The 22,506-nt window shown below is 39.2% G+C and overlaps 1 protein-coding gene and 1 long non-coding RNA gene across 4 annotated transcripts in view; one reads left to right on the forward strand and one right to left on the reverse strand.

The window, feature by feature from the left end:
* Nucleotides 1-19,794, forward strand: part of LOC125116213 (cytochrome P450 2C42) — a 30,824-nt gene extending 11,030 nt beyond the window's left edge. The window contains exons 7-9 of the mRNA XM_047761236.1: nt 1,432-1,619; nt 17,683-17,824; nt 19,613-19,794. Coding sequence (XP_047617192.1) covers nt 1,432-1,619; nt 17,683-17,824; nt 19,613-19,794 — 512 coding nt within the window. The remainder of the gene's footprint in view (nt 1-1,431; nt 1,620-17,682; nt 17,825-19,612) is intronic.
* The window catches only part of LOC125116214 (uncharacterized), a 74,176-nt gene that overhangs the window by 14,741 nt on the left and 36,929 nt on the right, over nt 1-22,506 (reverse strand). For 2 of the 3 annotated variants that reach the window (XR_007132282.1, XR_007132280.1), the window contains exons 5-6: nt 17,508-20,804; nt 15,399-15,853 (exon numbers count right to left, since the gene is read on the reverse strand). This is a non-coding gene — a long non-coding RNA (uncharacterized LOC125116214). Of the gene's footprint in view, nt 1-15,398; nt 15,854-17,507; nt 20,805-22,506 lie in introns of those variants that run through there. The other variant, XR_007132281.1, reaches the window with a different exon arrangement.

Genomic DNA, 22,506 nt, shown 5'->3' on the forward strand with positions numbered 1-22,506 from the left:
CAGAAAGATACTGGAGGATGTGTTCCACCGAAATGACTAAAACCTAGTCAGAGGAAGTGGTGGACTCCAGGAATCATGAGACCTCATGAAGGAGAATGGGATGGTCAGGCAGAATGGGCACCGTGCCTAGAAAACACCTGTTTCTAAGTGGACTAGGTGGATAAAGCAGGTTTGAGGGGAGACACCAAGAACAAGAGAGAAGTGATTGGTGTGAGGTTTCCCAATAATTATTATTAGGTGTTTCAAACATCTACCTGGCATTTGAAATAACTCTAAACTTGTGTGTGTGTGTGTATATATATATATATGTGTGTGTGTGTATACATATATACGTGTGTGTGTGTATATATATATATATATATAAAACATTACTAATTGAAATAAAGAGATGAGTTAAATCCAAGAAAGTACAACATACAAAACAAAATCATAGTTGTTTAACTAGGGAATAGTGTTAACATAGAGCGATGTAAGCAATGAATTGGTATAACCCACAATTATGGTATAAATACACTCTGGAAAACTGAGTGAGAGGAAGTGTGTGTGTATCAGTTTCAGTTTGAGTATATGTCTACATGCGTTTTTATGGGATGGCTGTGTAGATACCTTCATCTCTCATACCAGGAATTCACAAGATATTGTCTAGAAATAGAAAAATCAAGAAACAGGCTAAAAGAGATATAAAGTTATTTAGAAATGTGAACATAAATTTCAGAAGAAATGTCTAGAATGGTTAAAAACGACTGCTTTGGGGGAGTTGGGATGAAGAAAGTATCATTATAAATTGCACCCTTGAACACAAAAACACATACAAATTCATACATAGAGATCTGTTCGTAGAATTCAGTTTTTATTTTTTATTTTCTGTCTTTTTCTTAGGGCCACGCCCATGGCGTATGGAGGTTCCAAGGCTAGGGGTCAAATCAGAGCTACAGCTGCTGGCCTCCACCACAGCCACAGCAATGCCAGATCCTTAACCCACTGAGTGAGGCCAGGAATCAAATCTGCATCCTCATGAATACTAGTCAGATTTGTTTCCGCTAAGCCACAACGGGAACTCCCAGAATTCAGTTTTTAAAACACCACATATTACTTTAATGTAAAATTAATGTTTGATTCCTGTTTTTCTTCAGTAAGTATTGATTTTTTGTTATTTACTGTTTATATTTTGAAACATTTTATCATTTCTGTTTATATTAATTATGCTATATGCTAATATATAGCAATATACAGATTTACTTAAATGCCTGTCTTACAGGAGAGTTATATGTACCTATATTAGAGTAATGCCCTGTCTAGATGTACTTCTGGGCATGTAATTTATGTCCTTAATTATGCTGGAGCACTTTCATAATGCTTCAGGTAACCCTAAATTGCTATGGTGAGTGTCCTTTTTCTCCTTTTTCATCCATCTTTCTTGTGTCCTATCAGCTAAGGTCCAGGAAGAGATTGACCGTGTGATTGGCAGACACCGGAGTGCCTGCATGCAGGACAGGAGCCACATGCCCTACACAGATGCTGTGGTGCACGAGATCCAGAGATACATTGACCTGGTCCCCACCAACCTGCCCCATGCTGTGACTTGTGACATTAAATTCAGAAACTACCTCATCCCCAAGGTAAGATGTGTTTTCCACCCTACCTCAGCACTCTTGACGTTTCTAAGGGTATGGTTCCAATCCTCTACCAACACAACATGAGAGAAGTGTAAAAATCATATGTGTGGCAGCCACATGGATTTTGTGTTGTTTCCAGTTTGGGGCGATAAAACTTTATAAGTTTTGATGACCGGCAGTGTAAGTGTTCCAAATTTGTTGTGCTTCTTTAGCATTGTGTTGTTCACTCTTTGCAATTTACACTTCCAGATAAATTTTAGTATCAATTTATCAATTTCCCCAAAAGTTCTAGTGGGATTTTTATCAGTCTGACATTAAATATATAGATCAATTCAGATCATGATATGTCGAATTTTTTAAATTTATGAATATGGTATATTCTCCCCATTTAATTTGACTTTTTTTAGTAATGCCTTTTTTATTCATTGCAATGGCTTATACATATTTTGTTATATATTTCTTATATCATTAACATTGTGATATTATAATTGTATAGCTTTTTAAGTGCATTTTCTATTCCTTTGTATCTGGTACATGGAAATATAATTAACTTTATTACTTTGATGTCCTTATTTCCATCAATGTTACTGAATTGACTAATCATTGTCAGTAATTTGTGTATCATTTCATTTAGAATTTCAGTGTACACAATTCTGTTGTCTGGTTTAATATTTTTTATGTCTTATTTTCCAGTTCTCACAACTTTAATTCCTCTTCTTGCATTATTTTACTAGGATGGCCAGGATGGTAAATAGAACTGGTGATAGTGAGCCTCCTTGTTTTATTTTTGACTTCCAGGAGGAGATGGAAGTTTAACATCTCACTATTAAACATGATGTCTTATGTATATTTTCTAAATATTTTCATCAGATTATAAAAGATACCCCTCTTATTTTCATATGGTTATGTGAGTAACAAATGTGTGTACAATTATATTAAATGCACTCTCTCCATTCACTGATATAACCGTATAGATTGGCTTCTCTTTCTCCATGAAATAAATATATAATAAGGCTAGTACAAACACAAACTAGATTTGATTTGCCACATTTTGTTCAGGACTTTTTAATTTCATTTTGTAAGAGAGACTGGTCCTCAGTTTTTCTTTTTCAAAACTTTCTTGTCATATTTCTGATATTAAGGATATGCTGACCTCATAAAGTTAGGTCAGAGATATTATTAAAACAAAATATAGTTGGGGGAGTTCCCATTGTGGCTCAGCAGGTTACAAACCCAACTAGTACCCATGAGGACTCATATTAGATCCCTGGCCTCACTCAGTGGGCTGGGGATCTGGCATTGCTATGAGCTGAGGTATAGGTTGCAGATCCTGGCGTTGCTGTGGTGCTGCTTTGAGGTAAGCCAGCAGCTGCAGCTCTGATTCAACCCCTAGCCTGGGAATTTCCATGTGCCAAGGTGTGGCCCTGAAAAGCAAAAAAAAAAAAAAAAATGTAGTTGGATCTATTTTGATTGCCTTCTCCCCTACCCCCTGCTCACCTTCTTCTTGCATATACTTAGTGTGTTTTTGGAATGCCTACTAATTTTTGGTTAAATACAAGATATACTACAGGAAAAAAAATACAGCATCTAAATGATGTTTATCTTCTTCCAGAAGGGGTACATCACCGTCCAACCAGGCAGATAGAATGATGTAACACTTCCTGTCCCCATTCAGAACTGAACACGAACACAGTCTAAAATTGACTATAGATGTCTGCCTAATTCTCTGAGGTTATCCTACCTTTGTTTTTCTTTTTTTTTTTACTTTTTAAATTATATTTGATTTACAATATTCTGTCAATTTAGGCTGTACAGCAAAGTGACCCAGTCATATATATAAATATTCGTTGTTTTTCTCACATTATTCTCCTCCATGTACCATCACAGTGATTAAATATAGTTCCCTGTGCTATCCTGCTGGATCTCATTGCTTATCCACTCCAAATGCAATGGTTTGCATCTACTAACCCCAAACTTCCAGTCCATCCCACTCCTTCCCCCTCTCCCTTCAGCAACCACAAATTTGTTTTCCATGTGCATGAGTTTTTTTTCTGTAGATAGGTTCATTTGTGCCATATATTAGATTCCAGATATAGGTGATATCATATGGTATTTGTCTTTCTTCCTCTGACTTATTTGACTTAGTATGAGAGTCTCTAGTTCCATGTTGCTGCAAATGGCATTATTTTGTTCTTTTATGGCTGGGTAGTATTCCATTGTGTACATGTACCACATCTTCTTAATCCATTCACCTGTCAATGAACATTTAGGTTGTTTCCATGTCTTGGCTATTGTGAATAGCACTGCAATGAACATAGTGGTGCATGTATCTATTTCAGTGTTAAGTTTTGTCCAGATTTTTGCCCAGGAGTGGGATTGCTGGGTCATATTGTAGTTCCATATTTAGTTTTCTGAAGTACCTCCATACTGTTTTCCATAGTGGTTTTACCAATTCAGATTCCCACCAACACTGAAGGAGGGTACCCTTTTCTCACACCCTCTATAGCACTTGTTATTTCTTGATTTGCTAATGATGACCGTTTTGACAGGTGTTAGGTGGTACTCACTGTAGTTTTGATTTGCATTTCTCTAATAATCAGTGATGTTGAGCATTTTTTCATGTGCCTACTGGCCATCTGTATGTCTTCTTTATAGAAATGTCTATTCAGGTCTTCTGCCCATTTTTCTTTCTTTTTTTTTTTTTTTTTGTATCACACACAAATGCTCTTTGCCTTTCTCTTGTCATCTTTTTTTTTTTTTTTTTGTCTTTTGTCTGTTGTTGTTGTTGCTATTTCTTGGGCCGCTCCCACGGCATATGGTGTGATTTAGGATTTCTGTTGCCTTATTGATTTTCTGTCTAGTGGATCTGTCCATTGATGTGAGTCGGGTGTTAATATCTCCTAGTATTTTTGTATTCCCATAAATTTGTCCTATTATGTCAGTATTATATGTATCTGGGTGCTTCTATATTAGGGGCATATATATTGATGATTATAATATCCCTTTTTTTTTTTTTTTTTTTACCTTTTCTAGGGCCACGGCACATGGAGGTTCCCAGGCTAGGGGTTGAATCGGAGCTGTAGCCACCAGCCTACACCACAGCAACAGCGACAGGGGATCCGAGCCGTGTCTGCAACCTCCACCACAGCTCACGGCAATGCCGGATCCCCAACCCACTGAGCAAGGCCAGGGATTGAACCTGCAACCTCATGGTTCCTAGTCGGATTCGTCAACCACTGCACCACAACGGGAGCTCCAATATCCTCTTCCTGAATGGATTCTTTAACCATTGAATAGTGTCCTTCTTTGTCTTTCTTTATGGCCTTCATTTTTAAGTCTATTTTGTCTGATATGAGTATTGCAACTCCCACTTTCCTGTATTTTCCATTCATATGAAATATCTTTTCCCATGCCCTGCCCTAAAGTGAATCTCTAGTAGGCAGCATATTGTAGGCTCTTGTTTTTTCATCCAGTTTGCCACTCTATGTCTTTGGATTGGAGCCTTCAGTCCATTGATATTTAAGATAATTATTGATAAATATGTATTTATTACCATTTTAAACCTTTTTTTCCAGTTGATTCTGTTTCTCCTTTGTTCCTTTCTTTTTTTGTTCTTGTTGGATGATTCCCTTTCATGCTATGTCTTCATTTTACTTTTTGTGAATGTAGTGTTTGGTTTTGATGTGTGGATGCCCTTTTTTTTCAAGTATGTTATCCCCTTCCTATATCTGCCTTCTTTAGCCTGATAGTCATACAGGCTCAAACACATTCTTAAAAAAAAAAAGGGTCTAGATTTTTTTTTTTACTTTCCTTCCCCACATTTTATGATTTTGATGTCCTTTTTTAACACTTTCACGTTTATCCTTTTGCTGTTCTTTGTGTTTATTGTTGCTTTTACAATAGGTTTTTCCTTTTAGATCTGTATACTGGCTTATTTAAGTGATTCCTTTCCAATTGTGATTTTCTCCATCCTGTTTCTACTTTTTTTATTTAGAGGCAACCTTTCAGTATTTCTTTTAAAATTAGTTTAGTGTTGCTGTACTCTTTTAGTTTTCGTTTATTGGAGAAATTCTTTATTTCTCCTTCTATTTTAAATGATACTCTTGCTGGGTAGAGTATTCTAGGCTGCAGATTTTTCCCTTTTAGAGATTTGACTATATCTTGCCACTCTCTTCTGGCCTATAGTGTTTCTGCAAAGAAATGGAGTTCCCGTTGTGGCGCAGTGGTTAACGAATCTGACTAGGAACCATGAGGTTGCGGGTTCGGTCCCTGCCCTTGCTCAGTGGGTTAACGATCCGGCGTTGCCGTGAGCTGTGGTGTAGGTTGCAGACGCGGCTCGGATCCCGCGTTGCTGTGGCTCTGGCGTAGGCCGGCGGCTACAGCTCCGATTCAACCCCTAGCCTGGGAACCTCCATATGCCTCGGGAGTGGCCCAAAGAAATAGCAAAAAGACAAAAAAAAAAAAAAGAAATCAGCTAATAGCCTTGGGGGGGGGGGCTAACAATTAACTCTTTGTTTTTCTCTTGCTGACTTTAGAATTCTCTCTTTTATCTTCACCTTTTGCCATTTTTATTATAATATGACTTCATGCAGGCCTGTTTGGGTTCAACTTGTTTGGGGCCCTCTGTTCTTCCTGAATCTTGCTATTTCCTTTAAGCATGGAAAGTTTTCAGCCATAATTTCTTCAAATATATTTTCAATCCCCTTTCCTTGTTCTTCTCCTTCTGGAATCCCTATTATGCCTAGATTGGCTTGCTTTTATGTTATCCCATAGATCTCTTATATTGCTTTCATGTGTTTTCATTTGGTTTTCTGTCTGCTGTCCTGATTGGGTGATTTCTAGTATTCTATCTTCCAAGTCACTAATTCATTCCTCTGCATTATTTCTTCTTTTCTTCAATGACTTTAACTCAGCTTTTCATCTCTGCAAATGAATTTTCTAGTTTATCTTGGCTCCTCCTTATATGTTCTAGTTCCTTTCTAAAATAATCTGCATTACTCTTCATAACTGCTAATTCCTTCAGTCTCTTCACTATCTCCTTTTGAGCTCAGTGTCTGTTAGATTGCAGAGGTCTGTTTCATTGTTTGCCCCTTCAGGGGGAATTCTCCTATTTTAACAGGGAATGGTTCGTGGGCTTCTTCATTTTGCTTCTATTTTTCTAGTTCTGTGAGTTAAGGGAAAATAACTTATGTAGTCTTGGAGGGCTACTTACATGCGCAGACCCCTGGGTATTTTGTGAGGGCTTACTATTTATTTTTGGCATGAGGGCTGCTTTTGGTTTGGATGCTTGCTGTCTCTGTCCTCAATGTATGCAGGCTATTATCCCCTTTATAGGATGCTGCGTGTGTTTCCAGGGAGACGGAAAGAATGGGCTGGGCTAGTAGCCAGTGCCTGGTTATGGCAAGGACCCACAGGAAGATGGTGCAGGATTCTCTTGGTTGCAAGGCCCTGGGAAGTGGCACTTCCCTTCAGGCAGGGGTAGGTGGTACCTAGAGCATTTGGCAGTGGCAGCAGCAGGGCTTGTAGGAGTGAAGGCAACAATGGGTGGTACTTGGTTGCAGTGCCCTCCTTTGCACTGATCCCTGAGGTAACTGGGGATGCACATGGTGTCTGCTCATGGACAGGGCAGGGCACACCGACCTCTGGAGTCTGAGATGACTCCAGTGGTTTGCCCCCGCCACTGGTACACCATGCAAGAGGCACCCAATCACCCGTAGCCCATGCAAGAGGTGCCTTTCCACCTGTAGCCCCACCCTCCAAGAGTCCATGGGTGCACACAGAAAGATATTCCTATGACATTCTACCCCTCTTCCTCTTTCCTTCCCCAACAATGGCACCTTGCTCCTCCTGTGGGTCCAGGCTTCCTTCTGGGTTCCCTTGGCTATGGTGCTCTGCTCCCTAGCCCCTCAGACTGGCTCCACGCAGCCATCCCTAGTCCCCTCCCCAGAAATGACCTCTGGAGCCTAAGTCTCAATGCCTAGCCACCTTCTGAGAATCTCAGGCTGTGGTGTCCTGGGAAGTGGTACCATGGTCTGTATGGCTGTCTCTCTGCTTTGCCCTCCTCAGACCACCTGCTGTGCTTTTCTCTGAGACTTTGATCAAAGAAAAAGTCTTGGCTCATCTCCTCATCAAGTGGCTTCCCAGGGTGTGAGTTCCTTTCCTTTTTCACAGCTCTCTCTCGGGAGTGCTAGTCCTATCCTGATTCCTCTTCTCTCTTTTTTTTCCCTTTGTTCTACCTAGTTATGTGGAGGGTTTCTGGCCCCTTTTGGAGGGTTAAGGCATTCTGCCTACATTCAGTAGATGTTCTGTGCAAACTGTTCTACATGTAGGTAGTTTTTTTTTTATGTGTTTGTGGGAGAACTTGAGTGCAATGTCTAACTCCTCCACCATCTCAATCCCACCTCCTATCCTACCTTTGGAATATCTAGACTAATTTTTATCTTAGCTACTTTCCAGTGCCTTCTAATACGGAGTTTCTGTATTTTAATCTTCCAGTGGTATGCTATAAGCTACTTGAAATTATCACACATTACTATTAAAAATAAGATAACCAAAAAATTCTACTTTCATGGAAAAAAAGTATTTGGAGTTTGTTAAGGTTCCAATGACTATCACCATCTTCTGGGCCAGAGGAAATTGAGAACTTTAATCAAGAGCTATACAGCTTGTCCCAGTCAACTTGAAGGGTTAGGACTTCAAGTTCTCTTTTTTCACCAAGAGATACAATCAGGAAAATAATTTTCTTTGTTAATAACAGGATCTGAGGATAGTAATCATATATTAATTAGAAAACAACCAGGAAAAGACTTGTTTTTCATATTGAAAGCCAAAGGGAAGAATTAATGAAATTTGGTTCTCCCCATATAATTGACTAAATGGGAATCATGGACTGATAACTCACACAGGGACTGCCAGCCCTACTTCAGCTCATCAGCTTTGAAGACCTGCTTTAGGGTGCTCTGCATCTGCTGAGCACACTTAAATCCTTCTGCATGCCTGCTCATTATGTGCCTCTTGTCTTTGAGCCTAGATAACCCAGAGACCAAGATAATGACTCACCCTTTTCTAAGACCATCTAGTAAAGGAATACAAAACAGTGGATGCTTCAGAATAAGACCATCTAGTAAAGGAATACAAAACAGTGGGTGGTTCATTCTACCCTCTTGCCAATCAGATAAATGATTTCTTCCTCCACAGGATGTAGCCACTAAGTGGTGATAATGAGTTGTAACAGGAGTTAGTAAATCTTTTCCTCTAATCACCTAGCTTGTAATTATTTTAGGCTTTGTGGGCCATAATGTCTCCATAGTTGCTTCTCTGTTCTTCCACTGTAGCATGAAATAAGTTACAGACCATGTGCAATCCAACAAGTATGGCTGTATTCCAGCACTTATGAACACGAAAACTTAAATTTCATGTAATAATTTAAGTGCCACAAAATATTATTCTTTTGAATTTTTCAATTTTTTACTGTTTTTTTTATTACTCAAATGAATTTATCACATCTGTAGTTGTATAATGATCGTAACATTCCAGTTTCACAGGATTTCCATCCCACAGCCCAAGCACATCACCCCAACCCCCAAACTGTCTCCTCTGGAGACCATAAGTTTTTCAATGTCTGTGAGTCAGCATCTGTTCTGCAAAAAAGTTCAGTCTGTCCTTTTTTCAGATTCCACATGTCAGTGAAAGCATTTGATGTTGGCCTCTCATTGTATGGCTGACTTCACTTAGCATGATAATTTCTAGGTCCATCCATGTTGCTAAAAATGCTGGCATTTTGTTCCTTTTAAGGGCTGAGTAATACTGCATTGTGTATATGTACCACATATTTTTGATCCACTCCTCTGTTGATGGACATTGAGGTTATTTCCATGTCTTGGCTATTGTAAATAGTGCTGCAATGAACATCGGAGTACATGTGTCTTTGAGCATCGTGGTTTTCTCTGGATAGATGCCCAGGAGTGGGATTGCTGGATCAAATGGTAGTTCTATTTTGAGTGTTCTGAGGCATCTCCATACTTTTTTCCACAGTGATTGCACCAATTTACAATCCCACCAACAGTGTACTAGGGTTCCTTTTTCTCCACACCCTCTCCAGCACTTATTGTTTGTAGACTTTTGGATGATGGCCATTCTGGCTGGTGTAAGGTGCTACCTCAGAGTGGTTTTGATTTGCATCTCTCTAATAATGAGTGATGTTGAACATCTTTTCATGTGTTTTTTGGACATCTGCATGTCTTCTTTGGAGAACTGTCTGTTTAGATCTTCTGCCCATTTTTTGATGGGGCTGTAGGTGCATGGGTTTAATTCTGGGCTTTCTATCCTATTCCACTGATCCATCTTTCGGTCCTTGTGCCAGTACCATATGGTTTTGATGACTGTTGCTTTGTAGTATAGTCTGAAGTCCTGAAGCCTGATTCCTCCAGCTCCATTTTTCTTTTTCAGGATGTCTTTGGCTATTCTGCGTCTTTTGTGCTTCCAAACAAACTTTAAAATATTTTGTTGGAGTTATGTGGAAAATGTCCTTGGTAATTTGAAAGGAATTGCATTGAATCTGTAGATTGCCTTAGGTAGTATAGTCATTTTCATAATATTAACTCTTCCAATCCACGAGCATGGTATATCTTTCCATCTCTTTGTGTCATCTTTGATTTCGTTCATCAGTGTCTTATAGTTTTCAGAGTACAGGTCTTTTGTCTCTTTAAGTATGTTTACTCCTAGGTATATTACTCTTTTGGATGCTGTGGTAAACGGAATTGCTTCCCTAATTTCTCTTTCCGATTTTTCATTGTTAATGTGTAGAAATGCCATCTATTTCTGTGTATTAATTTTGTATCCTACGAATTTGCCAAATTCATGGATGAGCTCTAACAGTTTTCTGGTAGAGTCTTTAGGATTCTCTAGGTATAGTATCATGTCATCTGCAAATAGTGACAGTTTTACTTCTTCCTTTCCAATTCGGATTCCTTTTATTTCTTTTACTTCTTTGATTGCTGTGGCTAGGACTTCCAGAACTGTGTTGAAGAGTAGTGGTGAGAGCAGACATCCTTGTCTTGTTCCTGATCTCAGCAGGAATTTTTTCAGCTTTGCACCATTGAGAATGATGTTTGCTGTGGGTTTGTCATATATGGCCTTTATCATGTTGAGGTAGGTTCCCGTTATGCCCACTTTCTGAAGGGTTTTTACCAGAAATGGGTGTTGTATTTTGTCAAAGGCTTTTTCTGCGTCTATTGAGAGGATCATATGGTTTTTATTCTTCAGTTTGTTAATGTGGTATATCACACTGATGGATTTGCGGATATTGGAGAACACTTGCATCCCTGGGATAAACCCCACTTGATCATGATGTACAATCCTGTTAATGTATTATTGGATTCAGATTGCTAGTATTTTGTTGAGGATTTTTGCATCGATGTTCATCAGTGATATTGGCCTGTAGTTTTCTTTTTTTGTGGAGTCTTTGTCTGGTTTTGGTACCAGGGTGACGGTGGCCTCATAGAATGAGTTTGGGAGTATCCCTTCCTCTGCAATTTTTTGGAATAGTTTCAGAAGGATAGGTGTTAGCTCTTCCCTAAATGTTTGATAGAATTTGCCTGTGAAGCCATCTGGTCCTGGACTCTTGATTGTTGGAAGTTTTTTAATCACAGTTTCAATTTCAGTTCTTGTGATGGGTCCGTTCATTTTTTCTATTTCGTCTTGGTTTAGTCTTGGAAGATTGTACTTTTCTAAGAATTTGTCCATTTCTTCTAGGTTTTCCATTTTATTGGCGTATAGTTGCATGTAGTAGTCTCTTATGATCCTTTGTATTTCTGTGATGTCCATTGTTACTTCTCCTTTTTCATTTCTAATTTTATTGATTTGAGTCCTCTCTTTTTTTTGCTTGATAAGTCTGGCTAGGGGTTTATCAATTTTGTTGATCTTTTCAAAGAACCAACTTTTCATTTCATTGATCTTTTCTATGCTTTTCTTTGTTTCCATTTCATTGATTTCTGCTGTGATCTTTATGATTTCTTTCCTTCTACAAACTTTAGGTCTTGTCTGTTCTCTCTCTAGCTGCTTTAGCTGTCAAGTTAGCTTGTTTATTTGAGCTTTTTCTTGTTTCCTGAGGTGGGCTTGTACTGCTATAAACTTTCCTCTTAGAATGGCTTTTGCTGCATCCCATAGATTTTGGAGTGTCATATCTTTGTTGTCATTTGATGCTAGGTATTTTTTAATTTGCTCTTTGATTTCTTCAGTGACCCATTGGTAGTTCGGTAGCATGTTGTTGAGTCTCCACATGTTTGTGTTTTTTGCAGTTTTTTTCTTGTTGTTGATTTCCAGTCATATAGCATTGTGGTCGGAAAAGATGCTTGATATGATTTCAATTTTCTTAAAGTTACCAAAGTTGGATTTGTAGCCCAGGATGTGATCCATCTTAGAGAATATTCCATGGGCACTTGAGAAGAATGTGTATTCTGTTGCTTTTGGATGGAATGTCCTATAAATATCTATTAAGTCCATCTGGTTTAATGCATCATTCAGGACCTGTGTTTTCTTATTGATTTTATGTCTGGTTGATCTGTCCATTGCTGTAATTGGGGTGTTAATGTCCCCCACTATTATTGTGTTATTGTTGATTTGTCCTTTTAAGGTTGTTAGCAGTTGCCTTATATATTGCGGTGAACCTATGTTGGGTGCATAGATATTTAAATTATTATATCTTCTTCCTGGATTGATCCTTTGATCATTATGTAATGACCTTCTTTATTGCTTAAAAGAGTCTTCATTTTAAAGTCTATTTTGTCAGATATGAGTATTGCTACTCCAGCTTTCTTTTGATTCCTGTTTGCATGAAATATTTTCTTCCATCCTCTCATTTTCAATTTGTATGTGTCCCTAGAAGTGAAGTGGGTCTTTTGAAGACAACATATATGTGAGTCTTGTTTTTGTATCCATTCAGCCATTCTATGACTTTTGGTTGGGGCGTTTAGTCCATTAACACCTAAGGTAATTATTGATATGTATGATCTTATTGCCATCTTATTAATGGCTTTGGATTTGTTTTTGCTGCTCTTTTTTCTTTCCTTTCTTTCTTGTTCTCTCCTCTTGTGGTCTGATGACTATCTTTAGTGTTGTATTTGAATTGATTTTTCTTTGTGTATTAATTGTAGACTTTTGGTTTGCAGCTATTCCAAAGATTTGGTATGAGTCTATGTGTATATGAGATTGTTTCAAGTTGTTGTTCTCTTAATTGCAAGTGCATTTCCAGTGTCCTGCATTTATACCCTCCTCTTCTCATGATTTCTGATTTTGGTGGCATAATTGTGTGTGGATGATTGTGTATCCTTACTGTATATAAACCTTTACTGGTGAGCCTTGTCATTTGTGGTATTTTTATTTCTGGTTGTGGCCTTTTCTTTTCTGCCTAGAGAAGGTCCTTTAGTATTTGTTGTAAAGCTGGTTCCGTGTTGCTAAATTCTCTCAACTTTTTCTTATCTGTGAAGGTTTTGATTTCTCCTTCAAATCTGAATGAGAGCTTACTGGGTGGAGTAATCTTGGTTGGAGGTTTTTTCCTTTCATCACGTTAAGTATATCATGTCACTCCCTTCTGGCCTGCAGAGTTTCTGCTGAAAAATCTGCTGATAACCTTATTGGGGTTCCCTTGCATGTTATTTGTTTCTTTCCCCTAGCTGCTTTCAAGATTTTCTCTTTGTCTTTAATTTTGGTCAGTTTGATTAATATGTGTCTCAGTGTATTCCTCCTTGGGTTTATTTTATACAGTACTCGTGCTTCCTGGATTTGAGTGAGTGATTCCTTTCCCATGTTAGGGAAGTTTTTGGCTACTATCTGTTGGAATATTTTTTCTGTCTCCTTCTCTCTCTCTTCTCCTTCTGGCACCCCTATAATATGGATGTTGGTGCATTTAACATTGTCCCAGAGTTCTCTGAGACTCTCTTCATTTGTTTTCCATCTTTTTTCTCTTTTCTGTTCTGCACCCATAATTTCTACTAATCTGTCCTCCGCCTCGCTTATTTGTTCTTCTGCCTCCTGTATTCTGCTGTTAGCTGCTTCTAATGAGTTTATTTCAGTTATTGTATTTTGCATCTCTTCTTGTTTAAGTTTTATATCTTGTATCTCTTTGCTCAGTGTTCTCTGTAAGTTATCCATCTTTGCCTCCAGTTTATTCCCATTGTCTTGCATCATCTTCAGCATCAACAATCTAAAGTCTTTTTCCTGAAGGCTGAAAATATCCTCGTTGCTTAGCTGATTTTCTGGGGTTTTTCCTTTCTCCCTCATCTGAGTTATAGTTCTCTATCTTTTCATTTTTATAGGTTTTTGGTGTTGTGACCTTTTTACGAGTTGTAGCCTGTCTTACTCTGGTGTCTGCCCCCCTTGTGGCTGAGGTCTGTATGGGGGCTTGCTGTAGGCTTCCAGATGGGAGGGACTGATGCCTGCCCACTGGTAGGTGGAGCTGATTCTTATCCCTCTGGTGGGTGGGGCTTAGTCTCTGGATGGGATTAGAGGCAGCTGTGTGCCTGAGGGATCTTTAGGCAGCCTGCTTACTGAGGGGTAGGGCTGTGATCCCACCTGGATTGTTGTTTGGCCTGGGGCTTCTCACCGCTGGCTGACTGACTGATGGGTGGGGCCAGATTTTCCCAAAATGGCCACCTCCAGAGAAAGGCATGCTGCTGCATATTCCCAAGAGCTTTGCTTTCAATGTCCTTCCCTCACAACAAGTCACATTCACCCCTTTTTTCCCAGGATGTCCTCCAACAACTGCAGTCAGGTTTGACCCAGATTCCTATGGAGACTTTGCCCTGGGACCCAGTGCATGTGGAAGTCCGTGTGTGCCTTTTAAGAGTGGGGTCTCCATTTCCCCCAGTCCCATAGAGCTCCTTCCCACAAGCCCCACTGGACTTCAATGCCAGATGCTCCAGGGGCTCTTTCTCCCAGTGCCAGATCCCCACAGGTCGGGGTTTGATGTGGGGCTCAGAACTCTCACTCCTGTAGGTGAGTCTCTGTGAAACAGTTTCCAGTCTGTAGGGCTTCCCACCTGGGAGGTATGGGGTTATTATATCATGAAATCGCCCCACCTACCTCTTGATGTGGCCTCCTCTTTTTCTTCTGGAGTAGGATATCTTTAAGGTTTCCCGTGTTTAGTTGTGAATTTTGTTGTTTTTAGGAGAGAAGATGAGCTCCAGTCCTTCTATTCCATCATCTTAATCCCATCTGATTTTTTCAGTTTTAAAATTCACATATTTTCAAGTTAAAAATTAACTTGTAGGCCATACCAAAACACGTTGGTCTGCTGGCTGGATTTTGCCCCTCCATTGTGGTCTGCTGATGCTTGATTTAAGAGAGAAGGGTCAAATAAAATTCTACAATGATGAAAATACTCTATGTCTGTGTGGGCCAGTACAGCAGCCATCAACCATATGTGCCTACTGTGTACCTGAAATGTGGTTCATGTATCCAAGGGGCTGTATTTTAATTTTAATTTACTTCTAATAATGTTAGATGTAAGTAACCATATATGGTCTGTAGCTACTGTTTGGATAGCATAAATCTAGGTTCTCTTCAAATACCAGGTATGACATCTCTTATTCTCAATTTTATAATACTAAAGATTTTAAAATATAAAAAAGAAATAAATTTGGCATAATTTCATTTGGTGTCTAAAGCCTTATTTGAACTGAAGTAAATCTATTTATATTCTTATTTATCCTACTTTGTATGCTATTCATATTTCTTTCTAAAAAAATCAATATACTTGATATTATGGTAATATTCTACATTTTATTGGATAAAACCTATGGTATATACATCATCATACCTTTCTGAAAAGTTGAATAATTCTGAAAATGGACATTATGTTAAGCTCTGGGAATTTCACGTAAGGAGTTGAGTATTTATATCACTAAAAAAACAAATGTTCAGCGAAAAGTAGGAAAACAAATATTCAATGAAAAGTAGGAAGAAGCTAAAACCATCCCCCTACAAATAATTTTGAGATGGTTATAACGCAGTTTTGAGGAAGAATGTCATCCTCAGAGTTGCAGAATGGTAATTTGCATTTCACGGGTCCAGATTATGCCTCTTTTCAGGTTTTCAGGTTATTTCCAGGCCAAAAAAACCCATGATCAGAATCAGTTGCTGCATGTCTCAGTGAGAGGATTGAGAGGTATGTAGAGAGGGATAACTCTCCCTTTGGCTTTTGTAAATGAATCAGGTTCTTCCAGCTTGCAAAGTGTGCCCTAAAGATGGAAAACACTGGTAGTTATTCGTAAGTACAAATTAGCCGAGAAAAAAGTCAGGAGGACTTCAATATGAATTCAAGCTCTGCTTCTTAGCTATCATTTTGTGTAACTTTTTTTTTTCCTCTAACTCTCCATTTTGTCATTTGTGAACTGCTGATAACAGCTACTTCATTATGTTCAGTGGGACTATATAATGTAGGGTATTACACCAACTATACCTCAATATAAATAAATAAATAAGAATTAAGCCAGATAACATATGCAGAATACAAGCTAAAACTATGATATACCATTTCCACTCATCAGATTGATGAAGACACAGCTTCAAAGGTTGTCAAAGCTTTGTTTTTGTAAGGATATTTATAAATGGGCACTTGCATGCACTGAATTATAAATTAATATACCCATTTTATAGGATAATTTGATAGTCTATTAAAATACAAAATATAATGCAAGAATTCAAATTCAGCATACAAATGCATGAATGTCTAAAATTTCCTTCATCACATAATTGCTTGAATAAAGAAATACTGCAAAGTACCTAATGATTATGAATAGTATAAAAGCATTCATATTATGCAGCATAAATAAGGCAGAGGTATATTTGTCGATATGAGACAGTACACAAATAATCTTAATAAATACTAATACAAGTTATATTATTAAATATTAAATTATCTTATTAAAAAGTCCAGGAGGGAGTTCCCGTCGTGGCGCAGTGGTTAACGAATCCGACTAGGAACCATGAGGTTGCAGGTTCAGTCCCTGGCCTTGCTCAGCGGGTTAAGGATCCGGCATTGCCATGAGCTGTGGTATAGGGTGCAGATGCGGCTCAGATCCTGCATTGCTGTGGCTCTGGCGTAGGCCGGTGGCTACAGCTCTGATTAGACCCCTAGCCTGGGAACCTCCATATGCCGCGGGAGTGGCCCAAGAAATGGCGAAAAGACAAAAAAAAAAAAAAAGTCCAGGAGTTCCCATCATGGCACAGAGGAAACAAATCCAACTAGGAACCATGAGGTTGTGGTTTGATCCCTGGCCTCACTCAGTGGGTTAAGGATCCAGGGTTGCCGTGAGCTTATGGTATAGGTTGCAGATGTGGCTCAGTTCAGTGTTGCTGTGGCTCTGACATAGGCTGGCAGCTGTAGCTCCGATTAGACCTCTAGCCTGGGAACCTCCAAATGCTGTGGGTGTGGCCCTAAAAGGACAAAAGACAAAAAAAAAAGTCCAGATGCAATAGACTACTTGTGATTTAGGTAAGGCCAGGAGGAAAGTGAAATGTTCTGTGCATTCAAACATAAAAACATATAACATCATTTCTGGATGGCCACATTTACTGGGAGCACATATAACTCATGGGAATGAATATTTCTAAGAAGTTTAAATGGGATTTCTTGGTTAGTGGGAGGGAAATTTCACCATATATGCTTTTGTGACAATGTATTATCCTAATTTTTAGCTGAGGTATAAATTATGTAAATTAAAATTCAGCATTTTAAGTGTATAGTCATATGCACTTAATATGTATTTAAGTACAGTCATATAACCACACATCAATCAAGACATAAAATATAAAACATCACCCATAAAGTTCTCTCACTCTCCTGTTTGAACCAGCTAATTTCCCCATGTTCAGCATTTAGAAACTACTGACCTTAAACTCATCCTTGTTTATTATCTGGTCTGTCTGCCTGGAAATTTCACTTCACTTCTTTGGACCACCGTTTCTCCATCTACGGATCAAAGAGACTGGACTAAGTAATGTCCAACATTTCTTCTAGCTCTGTAACTTCTTAATAACTCAGTTTATCTTTGTCTGTTCATTCCAGGGCACAACAATATTAACATCTTTGACTTCTGTGCTGTATGATTGCAAAGCATTCCCCAACCCAGAAGTGTTTGACCCTGGCCATTTCCTAGATGAGAGTGGTAACTTTAAGAAGAGTGACTACTTCATGCCTTTCTCAACAGGTAACAGAAATTCATTTCTTTTGGTGCTTCGGGGAACAAAACACCTTCATGAAATCAGCTAAAATGTACACAGTACCCACTCTCAAGCTAGTAGAGTTTCTCTTTGCAATGCCCATGTACTTTCCCACCTCTTGATACATCCTCATTGTTGGGCCACATCAGTGGGGCCTTGGGAAGTCATTTGGTTCTTCCAGAAGAAGAAAGCTAGAAGGTGGGTTTATTGAATTCTGCCTCCAAATACGTCACTGCAGTACCCAGAACTCTTCCTAGAAAGTGAGTTTATACTGTCTTCACCAGTTCTGACAAAGTCAGATAACTTTGTTGATCATCTTCTATCTGTTGCCTGTCACCACAGGATGAGATATGGGGACATAAGTATGTCGAAGTATAAAATAGGCACTCCTAAAGCTCACATCCCAATTACTGGAGGAAAGGAGTAAACACTTGTCATATGGTACAACTAGTACTATGAGAGAGGGAATAACAGACTGCTCAGCGACAAGAGGTGGAAACCACCTCTTTCCTGATTATTCATACTCCGTATTGAGGCATAAGATGGAATAAGCAACATTTTAATAAGAGAAATTATATTTGAGCTGCTGCACAGGGGATATAGAGAAATGAAAGAAGAAAAGGAAGGTCATTTTTAAGGAAGTAATGAGCCACAGGAATAGGACATTTTCTCTAGATCGAGGAGGAGAACTTTCAACTAAATATAGGGTGGGGGAATACTGGGGCTGTGGTAGGATACCATGCAGTGACTCCAGAGCATCATCCTCTTCCTCCAGTCATGATCTTATGTCTTGGTTATTGGATCTTCATACCTGAAAGGAGTGCTCTGAGTGTCTGCCCATGGAGTCACCTTTGTTTATTCTGTGACTCTTGATGCATGCTTCAAGTGTAGATCTAAGACACAAGAACTGAGCCCTTCATTCAAGGAATTCACATTTTAACAAGCTATAAAATAAAGGGAATAACCCAGAGAGAGTAAGAATCTAAGACCTGAGGGAATTACCAAAGAGTGTAAAGGAAACACAATATCTGACCTAGAAATGGAAGGAAGTAAAAGAGAAGTACATCTCAGCCAAGAGGAACAGCATGAGATAAAGCTTGACATGGCTGGTGTGTTGGAAGGTAATGAAGAGTGGATCGGCTTAGAGCTGAGAGTAAAAGGTGTGACTAATGGAAGGAAAGATCATGGACATCAGACTGGGAACAGAATGTGAAGAGACAAGTCAAGCCATGGCACTGTATCCTGTAAGACAGATGAGTTTGATAAGTACAGTCATATAATCAATTTAAAATTTAAAATCTAGATCATCATATAAGTCTTTTGAAAATACACTAGTGAAAAAATCTTTAGCTGAATTTTGTACCAGATGTAGAAAAGGAGACACAGATACATGAGCCTCCTCTCCATTCTTCTCCCTTCAATCCACTGGACAAGCAATGTGAGGGTATTTCTAAAAAAAAGATAGTTTTAAATTTGAAATTCCAAAAGAGCAGCTATAATGTAAGATTACCTATTGAAGTGATAAGCATATAACTGGTACTCTATAACTGTTGAATGAAGGGTGTTTGTTAAGATAAAGACTTTGGGTGGCTAACAAGTTTGTCTATCTTCATTACTGTCCTTCTGTCAATCCAGCTAGTCTTCCATTAATCCATCCACACACACATCCATCCATCCATTCAATCATTTGCCAAATAGTTACTGTGTATTCTCTTCATGCCAGTCACAAACACGCTATTTGAAGAATAACCAACCCCTGGGTCTGTTATTTTCAGGAAAACGGATTTGTGTGGGAGAGGGCCTGGCCCGCATGGAGCTGTTTTTATTCCTGACCACAATTTTACAGAAATTTAACCTGAAATCTGTGGTTGATCCAAAGGACATCGACACCACTCCAGTTGCCAATGGATTTGCTTCTGTGCCTCCCTTCTACCAGATCTGCTTCATTCCACTGTGAGGAAGAGAGGACCCTCTGGCAGCTGCTGTGCTGTCATCTGCCACTCCCCTCCTCTGGGGCATTGCTCACCTCATCCTGGTCCCTGGAATACCTTCTCTGACCTCTCACAGCCTGCTATTCTCCCAATATCCAGTGAACACCCAACCTCCACTAGAGTTTCCTGAGGTTCACTGCACACATTTATCTAATATTCTCTCTACTCTGCTTCTACTGTCCACATGCTGATCCTCATCTGTAATGTGGGTACAGGGTAGTTCCTGTCTGTAAGATCTAAATGAACCACTGAAAAAGAAAGACATAAATATTAAACATTAACACAATATCTCTTGGATATTTGTGTATCTATATGGTTATGTCTGTGGCTGTGGGGTATGTGTTAGGATGGGGGAGTCTCAAAACAAAACTGGAAGAATCAGTCATGGAGCCTGAGCCTGATGAGAACAGTATACTGGCTTACCTGCTTAGGCATCAATAAATTTTTTCCCTTCCAAGGATCTACCTCCTATAATTCCTTATTTTGGAAAATTTTATTTGATTGAAATGCTTTTGAGGAGCAAAGGAGAAAACAAATACAGTACTTTTCTGTCATGACCCTGTGGGACGGCAGTGAGGAAGAGGAGTATTTTCTTTCTTTGAGGAAAGATTTCTCATTGAGGACTGAATTCAAGAAAAACCTGGGACTGGAGGAAGAGTCAAAAAAATTTTTAAAGTATTTTTTTTTGTAACCTTTTGTTATCTCTTTAACAATACTGACTTCAGGTAATTTTTTAACTATTTTAGGGGCTGTCACATTTTTTAAAAAATGAGATAGTTTCTAGTGGGTTAGTCAAATGATATTTTAATTGAGAAAAACTCAGGGAGCACTTACCATCCTTACCCTATTCAGAGGATAAAGGAGTTACTGGAGCTTGGTTGGGGAGAACAGGTATCAATGGAAGGTTTCAATTTCTTCATGTATTTTTCTGACCCAAGTGTATGCCCTTGTACTCATCCTTAAATCCCTGAAAAGGCTGATATATAGAGGGCGATATAAGTGAGCTTTGTTCTCAGGACAATGGTGTGACCATTAGGCTTCTGGGAGCTGCCTGGGCTAAAAGTAAAACCCCATTTGAGGCCATTTTTTTTTCACCTAAATTTTTTTCCCTGAGAAGAGAATATGCATCAATTACAGATTAACATTAAGAAAAGAAAAGAAGAGAAAAGAAAAAAAGAAAACAAAACACTGATAGGTGGATTGGGACAAGATGGCAGAGTAGAAGGACTTAAGCTCAGCTTCTCTCATGAAAACACTAAAATTACAACTAACTGGTGAACAGCCATCAACAAAATACACTGGAAGCTATCAAAAAAGACCCCTACACCCAGACAAAGAAGAAGCCACACTGAAATGGCAGGAGGGGTACTTTCTCAATATAAGCACTCCCATGCCTACTGGGTGAGTGACACACACAGACTGGAAAATAACTACATCACAGAGGTTCTCCCAGAGGAGTGAGAGTTCCAAACTCCATGTCACATTCCCCGGTCTGGCATTGAGAGGAGGAGCCCCCAGAGCACTCAGCATTGAAGGCCAGCAGGGCTTGTGTGCAGGAGATCTACTGGACTGAAGGAAACAGAGACTCTACTCTTGCACGGCTCACATGGGGCTTTATATTCACTGGGTCCCAGGACAAAGTAGGGACTCCATAAGAATCTGAGTCAGAACTACCTGCAGGTTTTGGAGGGTCTCCTGTAAAAGGAGGGGGTGGCTATGGCTTGCTATAGGGGCAGGACATTGGAGGTGGAGGTACTGGGAATAATCATTGGCATAAGCTCTCCCAGAGGCTGCCATTATTGGGAAAAAAAATCTCAGCCACGAGGGCTGAGAAGCCCCATGCCAAACAACAAACAAGGTAGGAATTCAATCCCACTCATCAGTAAACAGGCTGTGTAAAGTCCTTCTAAGCAAACAACCACTTCTAATCACACCCAGAGACAAAGCCCTAACCACCAGAGGGACAAGATTCAGCTCCACCAGCCAGGAGACAGTCACCAGTCCCTCCCACTAAGAAGCCTGCAACAACTTGCAGGTTGCTGAAGCCCCTATATCAATTTCAGCCACAAGGTGGCAGACACCAGAAGCAAGAAAAGTTACAAGTCTATAGCTTATGTAAATGAGACTACACAAAAAGCTACACAAAATGAAAAGAGAGAAATATGATCTGGATGAAGGAACAAGACAAAACCCCAGAAAAACAGCTAAGTAAACTGGAGATTAGCAACCTCCATGGAAAAGACTTTAGAGTGAGTAATGACAGTAAAGATGATCCAAGATCTCAGAAAAAAACTGGAGGCAAAGGTTGATATATTTTTTTTTAAGTTGAACAAAGAAACAGAAGATTTAAAGATTAAACAAGCAGACATTCAAAATACAATAACCAAAATAAAAAACTTAGTAGAAGGAACCAATAGTAGAATACAGGTGGCAGAAGAACAAACAAGTGAGGTGGAAGACAGACTGGTGGAATCACTGATGCAGAACAGAATAAAGTGGGAAAAAAAGAAAAGAAATGAAGGCAGTTCAAGAGAACTATGGGACAACTTTAAAGGCACCAACATTTGCAGTATAGGGGGTGCCAGAAGGAAAAGAGAGAGAAAGGGCCAGAGAAAATATTTGAAGAGATAATAGCCAAAACTTCCCTAACATGGGAAAGAAATCACTCACTCATATCC

Source organism: Phacochoerus africanus, chromosome 15 (genome assembly GCF_016906955.1).
Source record: "Phacochoerus africanus isolate WHEZ1 chromosome 15, ROS_Pafr_v1, whole genome shotgun sequence".
NCBI lineage: Eukaryota > Metazoa > Chordata > Mammalia > Artiodactyla > Suidae > Phacochoerus > Phacochoerus africanus.